This window comes from Trichechus manatus, unplaced genomic scaffold, assembly GCF_000243295.1.
Source record: "Trichechus manatus latirostris isolate Lorelei unplaced genomic scaffold, TriManLat1.0 scaffold00258, whole genome shotgun sequence".
Taxonomy (NCBI): domain Eukaryota; kingdom Metazoa; phylum Chordata; class Mammalia; order Sirenia; family Trichechidae; genus Trichechus; species Trichechus manatus.
Genome location: NW_004444194.1, coordinates 2108413 through 2119824, shown reverse-complemented (window position 1 = coordinate 2119824; position 11412 = coordinate 2108413). Strand labels below are relative to the sequence as shown.

Sequence of the window (11412 nt, the reverse complement as noted above, 5' to 3'; positions counted from 1 at the left end):
ATACCACTTGGTAAACACCACAGTAATAATAATCATAGGTAATAATTATCAATGGATACTAAAATTAGTACACCAAAATATGATAAAAAACAATATCTAAACTTTCAAAGTATCAACCTATGAGAAACTTAATAATTATAAAAGGTTAAGTACTTAATGTTACAATAGGAAAAATGTAATGAAATGCAATAAAGATGAAAACAAAAAACACTCTTAAACCAAATACAAGATCATCGTATTTTATTGTATGCAAAATAACCTCAATAAACCATTACAAAAGATAAAACCACATTTGCTAAAGGCTATTCCTTGCAGCCTTTTGTGTAATAGTCAAAGACTTTAAGAAAGGTAAAATTTTGCTTGGACTGAGAAAGTGACAAGCACTGATGAAGACAATCCCATAGTTGCAATGAAATCGTCGTTTCTCCCGAAGGTACAAAGTAGCTCTAATGACACTTTCTTTGAGTTAGTATTGCTTTCTTACTCACAGAAAAACTTTGTTTTTTGTTTTGCTGTTTGAAATTATAGCAGTAAGAATGAAACATCCCATTTTTCACATAAAGTAGTCTTTCCACGGTGAGTTCTTCTATGTCTAGTGAGGTGTGAGGCCTGAGTAAAGGCTTTCCCACATTGTTTACATTCATAAGGCCTCTCTCCACTGTGAGTTCTTACATGGGTAGTGAGGTGTGAGGAATCACTAAAGGCTTTCCCACATTCCGTACATTCATAAGGTTTCTCTCCACTGTGAGTTCTAATATGTGTAGTGAGGGCTGAGGAACAACTAAATGCTTTCCCACATTCATTACATTCATAGGGCCTCTCTCCAGTGTGAGTTCTTATATGTGTAGTGAGGGCTGAGGAACAACTAAAGGCTTTCCCACATTTCTTACATTCATAAGGTCTCTCTCCATTGTGAATTCTTGCATGTGTAGTGAGGTGTGAGGCCTGACTAAAGGCTTTTCCACAGTCCTTACATTCATAAGGTTTCTCTCCACTGTGAGTTCTTAAATGTGTAGTGAGGGATAAAGCCCGACTGAAGGCTTTTCCACATTCCTTACATTCATAAGCCCTCTCTCCACTGTGAGTTGTTATATGTCTAGTGAGGGCTGAGGCCTGACTAAAGGCTTTCCCACATTCCTTACATTCATAAGGTCTCTCTCCACTGTGAGTCCTTATATGTGTAGTGAGGGATGAAGAACAACTAAAGGCTTTCCCACATTCCTTACATTCATAAGGTCTCTCGCCACTGTGAGTTCTTATATGAGTAGTGAGGTGTGCAGACTGACTAAAAGCTTTTCCACATTCCTTACATTCATAAGCCCTCACTCCACTGTGAGTCCTAATATGCGTAGTGAGGTGTGAGAAACATGTAAAGACTTTCCCACATTCCTTACATTCATAAGGTCTCTCTCCAGTATGTGTTCTTACATGTGTAGTGAGTGCGGAGGAATCACTAAAGGCTTTCCCACATTCTTTACACTCATAAGGTTTCTCTCCAGTGTGAGTTCTTCTATGTTTAAACAGGGATGAGGCCTGACTAAAGGCTTTCCCGCATTCCTCACATTCATAAGGTTTCTCTCCACTGTGATTTCTTATATGTGTAGTGAGGGATGAGGCCCGACTGAAGGCTTTCCCACATTCCTTACATTCATAAGGTTTCTCTCCAGTGTGAGTACTTACGTGTCTAGTGAGAGATGAAGCCTGACTAAAGGCTTTCCCACATTGCTTACATTCATAAGGCCTCTCTCCACTATGAATTCTTATGTGTTGAGTGAGGGATGAGGCCTGACTAAAGGCTTTCCCACATTCCTTACATTCATAAGGCCTCTCTCCACTGTGAGTTCTTATATGTTGAGTGAGGGTTGAGGACTGACTAAAGGCTTTCCCACATTCCTTACATTCATAAGGCATATTTCTGATATGAAATTTTTCATGTAAAATAAGGGAAGAAGGACGACTATAGGTCTTACAACATTCTTTACATTCATGTTTATGACCTCTCACATGTGTCCAAAAGGATGAAAAACTACAGAAATGTTTCCCACATTCATTACATTCATAGCGTTTCTCACCAGAGAGTGTTATCACAGAATTCTTAAGCACTGACATACAACTTAAGTCTTTTCCACACAACTTACATTTATAAAGTTTCTTTGCAATGAGAGTTCTCATAGGCGTGAATAAGTGAGAGGGGCAACCACAGGTTTCTGCACATTCCTTACACTGACAGGTACTGCATCCAGTGTGAGATATGGTATGATGCTTATGTGATGGGTGATCGATGAAGGCTTTTCCACACTCACAGCATTCAAAAGGATTTAGTTCTGGAGAATTTCTTTTTAGCACAGTAAGATTTGGAATCCAGCTGAAGGTTTTCCCACACTGATTGCCTTCATTACTTTCCCAGAGGTTCTCTACTGTGTGACTTCTGTTAAAAACAGGCAACATTCTGTTGGAAATAAATGTGTTCCCATTTCACCATTACCAAACACAATGAACATGCGTAGTTTTTGCCTTGACTTGTCTCGTTTCATAGGTGAAATCATCTAGCAAAAATACTATCATTACGGTCACTGTTTTTCTAAAATATGTGGCTTTCTGATAATTGTGTCCAAGGGAAATATGTTTTCAAGTACTCAGTATCTGACTTACGTTTATGAAAATGTGCGTGTGTATACATATATATATAATACATAAACGTGTGTGTGTGTGTGTATTTTAATGTCATGGCACCTTAGGACTTTCTCCTGAGGCACTGTTTTCTCTCGTTTGAATGACACTCACCTCAAATGTCTCCCTTGGTTTTTATGCTGATCTCTAGTGCCATGCGATTCGGAGATTTCTCCTAACATGGAGGACCAGGTGTTATTCTTCATGAATCGCAGCATTATAAGTTCACTGGATAATTTGTTTCCATCATTAAGCTTTCGAGAGACTGATTCAGTAAGTCAAGGTGAGGTTCACAATATGAAACAAAAAGGAAAGGAATTATTAGGGAAAGAAAGGCTGCTGTGAACAAAGAAAGACTCAGACATATTTTGATGTTTCAGCACTTTGATAATGATTAAAAAGCAACTAACTAGGAAATCCTTCCATGAGGATTGACAGTCATGGTGACATAAATAGGTATATTTAGGAGAGATAAGTAGAAAGATACTGGACACAATACACATGAAACATTAAAAGAAGAAAAGGATCTCTATGACCACAGGTGTGATAAAATTGCTAAACTCAGAAAAGTAAGCTCAGACATCTGTGAAGTTGTAGCCTCAACCCAAACGAGATTTTTTCTAGCTGACTGATTTAAATGTAATACCCTCCATGCAGGGCTGGTCCTTCAAATAATTCTTGCTTTCCTGGTGTTTCCTGACACAATGCCCCTGGATGAGTTCTATCTCCACTCTCCTTGCTTCTCTGGGAAAACAAATGGGTATAGTTGACATACTGCTCATGGAGAAATAAATATCATGAGGGAAGACAGTACTGAAAAATGAACATTTCTCTGACAGTGAGACAATACTTTGCTCTTCAGGGTCTCTGAAGATAGACACTTGTGAATTTATATACAGCAAAATAATCATGTCAAACTTGTAATAAACACAGTAAAACTCTCTTTAAGGTCCTAAAACACAAATCACTCAGTCCTCCAGAGTGACCCCTGAAGCCAATGCTCACACTTACAACATTTAAAGAGCCTCAAAGCTTTTAAGCACAAGAGAAATGAAAACTTACTTTAATACACAGAGCTTTATGTTCATGAGGAAGCCAGGAGATGTGAGCACCACAGACCAAGGGACCATGCCTCTTTTATTTAACAATTTATTAACGTTCCTCAGCCCAAATACTGGAGCAAAGTCAATAAGTAGAATATTGTTCACGAAAAGAGTTAAGAAAAAGATGGCATTCTCACCTATTGAAGCCAGGTTTCTGAAGTTTTCCATCATCACATCTCTGTAGAGTTTCCTCTGAGCAAGATCCAGCAAAGCCCACTCTTCTTGGCTGAAGACCACAGCCACATCCTCAATGACCACTGAGTCCTAAAACATCCCATACATACTAGATCAGCAAAGTACCAAGGTTTTCAAGAATGAAGGGTGAAGCTGACAGTCCTGGAGAACTGAGAATTCATAGGGATTTGACACAAGGTTCTGTGTTCTACCAAGGTATACTCTAAGGTATAGCCATCAGCCTCATCCCTTCACTAACTACGTTCACTTCCTCACTGATTGCATCCTTCTCACAGACTTTCAACACACTGAAATAATCTCTCCACAGTTTGTGACCAACTGCAGTCTTATTCCTCTCTGTGATCTAAAACAGTTTAAAAAAAAACATGGCAGACATCAGAAAAATACTTTAATTCACATCATTACTTCCTTCTGAACAAACAATTTTACACCCTCCCATAAGACCCAAGAGAAGACTCAATAGAACATAAAGCACAGGGTGAAGATGAAGTATTAACAACTGGGAAACACTGCAGAATGGCAGTGTTTCCTTTTGCCCCTCACAGTCATGGGAGAGCCAGGGGCCAGCACAAACTGGCAACTCAAGGCCCTGACCTGGTCATATTTTCTTGAACAACTCTAGGAGATCAGGAGGTGACAGGTCAACCTGCTGAAAAAAGAATATTCTTTTGGAGAATTATGGATTTTTACATATCAGTCACCTATTTTTCAAAAACTCAGTTGTTCTGTCATCCTCTCTGTCCCTATCAAAGAGACAAGCAAAGGTAATAAAACTCAAAAAGAGCTCAGGTGAGAGGAAACATGAGAATCCAGATCTCCCCGCAATTTTCAAATGTTGACACCTGATGTAACTGTACAGAGATTATTAGTGACTGCTCCCCTCAAAAAACATAAATCCATACACCCTCACACACAGTCTAATGTTACAAGACAACAAAGAGCAATACCTCTGCAGAAACAAGAATAGCATGCCCTTGTGTTTGCTGACCAAGAGGTTACGATACCCATTTTGTAATGACTGCACATGGTGAACATATTCAATGTCTCCAAGCTATCCGAGTAAGCATTGTTGAACTGGCAACTGTTTTGTTACATATAATTTTTATCACAAAAAAAATTGTGTAAGTACTTGGAAGTGCAGGTGGTTTATCTGTTAAACTGTTAATTGTTGTGAAGCCTAGGAGACAGAGGCACACCAGCCCTCTAGAGGCTACACTCCAAAGTTCTCTCTCATTTGCAGCACCCAGAAGGCACAAAACCATGACTACCTGAACTCTAATCAAAGGAATTCTCTGGTCTGTAAGGGTGATCTCTGTGAAACAGCACCAATCCACTGGCTTCCTCATTTAGTGAGGAGAAAAAGGCTGCTAAACTACACTTTGGGTGCTAAAACAGAGCAGCTTTAGAATAAGATTTATCTTGTCAATGAAGTGAGCTATGTCATCTCTAATCAATCCTGGCATGACGGTGTCACAACAAACTTTGAGCTACAGCCAAAATCCAAAAGTCTCCTCCACTGCAGTGAGCCAGATTACATATTTTAAAGTCATCCAAAATCCTAACATTCATTATACAATATGATGTTGTTAGGTGCCATTGAGTCGGTTCTGACTCATAGGGACCCTATGTACAACAGAACGAAACACTGCCCTGTCCTGTGCCATCCTCATGATCATTGTTATGCTTCAGCCCATTGTTGCAGCCACTGTGTCAATCAACACAGTGATGAAAAAATGTTCCATGTACTGAGCAACTATGATTTCTGAAAGGTTTTGCAAAAAGTTTTTGACACACTAGTTCGTTTATATCTCATGACTCTCTTAAGCAGATATTATTTCAAATAGTTCATAGTTGACTAAATTTAGAGACTATCAATCACATGCTCAATGTTGCCCCCATGGAATATTACTGAGCTAGGATCACAATGCAGGTCAATTTGCCTTTGAAGCCTAAATTCCTGACAACTATATTTCTGTTTATATGTGTACAGTTTTGTTGTTATTGTGGCTGTCATTCTCCAGTAACACCACAGATGATCTAGAGCGTTGCTGGAGACTAGGGACAGGAGACAAAGGAAACATTCTACTCAATTCCCGGAGCTACTTCTCCTGGTAAAGCCTTGTGTCTCAGATAAGACTTCTCTTCAGAATCTTAACTGAGGCTACCTTTATTTATTAAAATTGATTTAGGTAATATTGACCCAGAGCATACTTAATGCTGGCAAAGCAGGTACAGCAGTGAACAAATATCTCGACGAACATGAATCGTAGGTTCTATGAGTGTGGGCAGTAAACTTAATTTTATATAAATATATATATATATACATAAAATGTCAAGTGGTGATAGTTTTATGGAAAACGCAGCACAATAAGGGGATAAGCAGCAAGTAACACAAGTATATTTATCTTTAGTAAGTTAGTGCAGGGAACAAAATGATTATTTTAGAAAACATTAGCCAGTGAAACCTGACTTGCTAAGGGAAAAAAAGATCGCATAGCAATTCTAAAAACTTGGAAGCAGACTAAGATGATTTTGCAAACGCTCATATACATTTCACATGCTTGTCGACTTCAACAACTCCCAACATAGCGACACAGGAGTCAAAGGGCACCACTGACTTCATGCCCAAGAAAGGGAAAATATATTGCTTATACCCAGAAAAGATCATTAGCAGTAAGCTAAACATATAACAGTCTTCCAAATTTCTTGGCATAGATGAGTGAACACTTCCAGCGCTGCATCTGTTGAAACATCTCAATTTGTAATCCGTCAATTGCTGAAGGCGAGTTTTTTGCCAATGCCTACAGTGCAGCTGATACCTCTCCCTTCAGTACCATCAGTTCTTGATCACATGGTACCTCCTAATGCTTCTCTTTTCAAACCACTCTTTGAAATCTTCTGTTCAGCTCTTTGATTTCATCATTTCTTCCTTTCATGTTAGCTACTCTACGTTCAACAGCAAGTTTCAATGCCTCTTCTGACATCCATTTACATGCCAAGAAATTTTAAATGGTGGCTGGAGAAGACAAAGCAAAGTATTATAATGACATATGCAAAGACTTGGAGATATAAAACCAAAAGGGAAGAATGTGCTCGGCATTTCTCAAGCTGAAAGAACTGAAGAAAAAATTCAAGCCTTGAATTGCAATATTGAAGTATTCTATGGGGAAAATATTAAACGACACAGAAAGCCTCAAAAGAAGATGGAAGGAATATGCAGAGTCACTATACCAGAAAGAATTGGTCGACATTCCACCATTTCAGGAGGTAGCATATGCTCAGGAACTGATCATACTGAAGAAAGAGGTCCAAGCTGCACTGAAGGCAATGGTGAAAAACAAGGCTCCAGGAATTGACGAAATACCAATTGAGATGTTTCAACAAATGCATGCAGCACTGGAAGTGCTCACTCGTCTATGCCAAGAAATTTGGAAGACAGCTACCTGGCCAACCGACTGGAAAAGATCCATATTTATGCCTAGTCCCAAGAAAGGTAATCCAACCGTATGTGGAAATTATCAAACAATATCATTAATATCAAACACAAGTAAAATTTTGCTGAAGATCTTTCAAAAGTGGCTGCAGCAGTATGTCGACGGGGAACTGCCAGAAATTCAGGTCAGATTCAGAAGAGGATGTGGAACCAGGGATATTATTGCTGATGTCCGATTGATCCTGGCTGAAAGCAGACAATACCAGAAAGATGTCTACTTGTGTTTTACTGACTATGCAAAGGCATTGGATTGTGTGGATCATAACAAATTACGGATAACATTGCAAAGAATGGGAATTCTAGAACACTTAATTGTGCTCGTGAGGAACCTGTACATAGATCAAGAGGCAGTCATTCGAACAGAACAAGGGGATACTTTCTGGTTTAAAGTCCGGAAAGGTGTGCATCAGAGCTGCATCCTTTCACACCTATTCAACCTGTATGCTGAACAAATAATCTGAGAAGATGGACTCCATGAAGAAGAACAAAGCATCAGGATTGGAGGAAGATTCATTAACAACCTGCGTTATGCAAATGAAAATACCTTGCTTGGTGAAAGTCAAGAGGACTTGAAGCACTTACTGATGAAGATCAAAGATCACAACCTTCAGCATGGATTACACCTCAACATAAAACAAAAATCCTCAAAACGGGACCAATAAGAAACATCATGATAAATGGAAAGAAGATTGAAGTTGTCAAGGATTTCATTTTACTTGGATCCACAATCAACATTCATGGAAGCAGCAGTCAAGAAATCAAAAGATACATTGCATTGGGTAAATCTGCTGCAAAAGATCTCTTTAAAGTATTGAAAAGCAAAGATGTCACTTTGAAGACTAAGGTATGCCTGATCTAGGCCATGGTGTTTTCAATCGCCTCATATGTATGCAAAAGCTAGACAATGAATAAAGAAGACCAAAGATGAACTGATGCCTTTGAATTATGGTGTTGGCAAAGAATACTGAATATACCATGGACTGCCAAAAAGAACGAACAAATCTGTTTTGGAAGATGTACAACCACAATGCTTCTTAGAAGCAAGGATGGTGAGACTACATCTCACATACTTTGGACATGTTACCAGGAGGTATCAGTCCCTGGAGAAGGACATCATGCTTGGTAAAGTAGAGGGTCGGTGAAAAAGATGAAGACCCTCAACAAGATGGACTGACAGTGGCTGCAACAATGAGTCAAGCATAGTGACAATTGTGAGGATGGCACAGGACCAGGCAATGTTTCATTCTGTTGTATACAGGGTTGCTATGGGTCGGAATCGACTCAAGCGCACCTAACAACATAAAACAGAATGAGACTAAATGAGCACACCAGCCCAGGAGCAAGGACAAGAAGGCAGGAAGGGACAGGAAATCTGGTAATGGGGAATCCAAGGTCCAGAGAGGAGGAGTGCTGAGTTGTGGAGTTGTCACAAACAATACGTGTATTAATTGTTTAATGAGAAACTAATTTGCTCTGTAAACCATCTAAAGTACAATTAAAGGAAAAAAGAAGTGATGATGGTTGAGACTAGGGTGGTGGCTGGAAAAATGGTGTGTGCAAGGGATAGTTCTAGACATTTAAGGTAGAGGGAACAGAATTTCCTCATGCACTGAAGACTGAAATGTGAAAGAAATAGAGGACAAGGACAAATCCAAGATTTTTCCCTTTAAAACTGGAAGGATGGCATTATGCATTGAATTGAATCCTCCCCCAAAAAAATACGTGTTGTAAAGCCTAACCCCATACCTGTGGTTATAATCCCATTTGGGAATGGGTTTTCTTTTTTTATGTTAATGAGGCAGTATTAGTGTAGGATGTGTCTTGAATAAATTTCTTTTGAGATATAAAAGGAGATTAGGCAAGCTGTAAGAAAGCTGAGCTGGGGGAAGAGAGATGCCATGGCACATGAAGATCACCAAGAAACCGAGAAGAAAGAAGCTGAAAAGAGACAAGGAACTTTCCCTAGAGCAGAGAAAGAGAAACCCTTCTGCTAGTGCTGGCACCCTTAATTCAGACTTCTAGCCTCCCAAACTATGAAAAAATAAATTTCTGTTAAAGCTATCCACTTGTAGTGTTCCTGTTATAGCAGCACTAGATGACTGAGACAGTGTGCCATCAATTCAGATGTGGAAGCCTACAAGGGGAGCACATTTTATAGAGAGGATGGAGAGGTTAATTACATTATGTTGAAACTAAAATGAGAATAAGACATCAGAGAGAAAACATAAAAACCGTATAGTCAGACCTCCGTATCCACAGGTTCCACACCCTCAGATTCAAAAAACTGCAGATCGAAAATATTCACGGGGAGAAAAAAAAGACATTCCAAAAAGCAAAACTTGAATATGTCGCGTGCTGAGTGCTCCAGCACTGGTTGTTTGAGTATTGTTCGCCTCACGTCTTGTCATTATTCCGTAAACAATACAAAGATTATTATAAGCAATCTAAAGATGAGTTAAAATATACGGAAGGATATACGTAGGTTATATGCAAACACTATGCCACTTTATATAATGGACTTGAGCATCCATGGATTTTGGTATCTGCAGGGATCCTGGAACCAGTCCCCAGCAGATACCAAGGGATGACTATATATTCCTACAAGAAAACACCACTGAGCAATTAAAGTGAATTAGTGGCCCATGAAAGAGTTTTCCTAATATGAATTTAAAATAAAGGAACTAACATAAAAAGTACATAAAGTATTCTTCTATTTGTTTACAACATAAAAACCATCAAAAAGAAAATATATTGATTCAGGGATGCATATATTGGAAGAATTATAGTCAGAATGCTCCGTAGAAGTTAGCATGGCAAGTCTTCCTCGCATGTACTTTGGACATGTCATTAGGAGGGACCGGTCCCTGGAGAAGGACATCATACTGTCATTAGGAGGGACCAGTACCTGGAGAAGGACGTCATACCGTGTAAAGGAGTCAATGAAAAAGAGGAGGATCCTCAATAAGGACTGACACAGTGGCTGCAAAAATGAGCTCAAACAGAGCAATAATTGTGAGGATGGCACAGGACCAGGCAGCGTAATTACCTTACACTACTCCACTACTGACAAGACCATGCATTATTTCCCCACTGTTGAACACAGGATCACTATAAGTCAGAATCGACTCAACAGCAGTGGGTTGTGGTTTATACTGGAAGAAGTACAGCCAGAATGCTCCTTAGAAGCAAGGATCGCGAGACTTCATCTCACATACTTTGGACATGTTATTAGAAGGGATCAGTCAAGACTTCACCTCATGTACTTTGGACACTTTATCAGGAGGGACCAGTCCCTGGAGAAGGACATCATATTGGTAAAGTAGAGGGTCAGCAAAAAAGAGGAAGACCTTCAACGAGATGGACTCACACAGCAGCTGCAACAATGGGCTCAAATATAACGATTGTGAGGATGGCACAGGGCTGGGCAGTGTTTCGTTCTGTTGTACACAGGGTCGCTATGAATCAGAACTGACTTGACAGCACCTAACAACACACAGGTGGCAAAAGTATAAAGGAAAGCAAAGAAATGATCATTATTAATGTGGAGATACTGTTACAGCAAATGGGCAAGTGAATATTACGACTAAAAATCAGACTCATGGGGAGGTATGTCAGGAGCTACCTATCTCTATGATATGGATGTTCATTTTATATATCACTCAATTGTACATCTATTGTAACATTTTCTGCATCTATGTCAAAAATGCCTTTCACATTTAGAGATGAAAAGAAACATATACAATCTAAAAATGGGCATATACAAAACATAAACCTCAAAGTACATATATAATGAAAAATTCCACATTTTCCTAGTAAAAACAGACAGAAAACAATGATACCCATTATTCCATTCCTATTCAACATTATCCTAAACGTTGTAGCTGGTACATGCCAAAAAAGAACAAAAAAGAAAAAAAGGTAAAGAAATAATGTTAAATGGTGTGGCGGGGG

At 39.1% G+C, this 11412-nt stretch overlaps 1 protein-coding gene across 1 annotated transcript in view; it reads right to left on the bottom strand.

Annotated features, from left to right (window-relative positions):
* Positions 1-517: 517 nt before the first annotated feature.
* LOC101343926 (zinc finger protein 709-like) overlaps positions 518-11412 on the bottom strand; it is a 36032-nt gene continuing 25137 nt past the window's right edge. Inside the window, 4 exon segments of the mRNA XM_023724727.1 lie at positions 518-678; positions 681-2449; positions 2785-2935; positions 3911-4037. Coding sequence (XP_023580495.1) covers positions 641-678; positions 681-2449; positions 2785-2935; positions 3911-4037 — 2085 coding nt within the window. The 3' untranslated portion in view covers positions 518-640.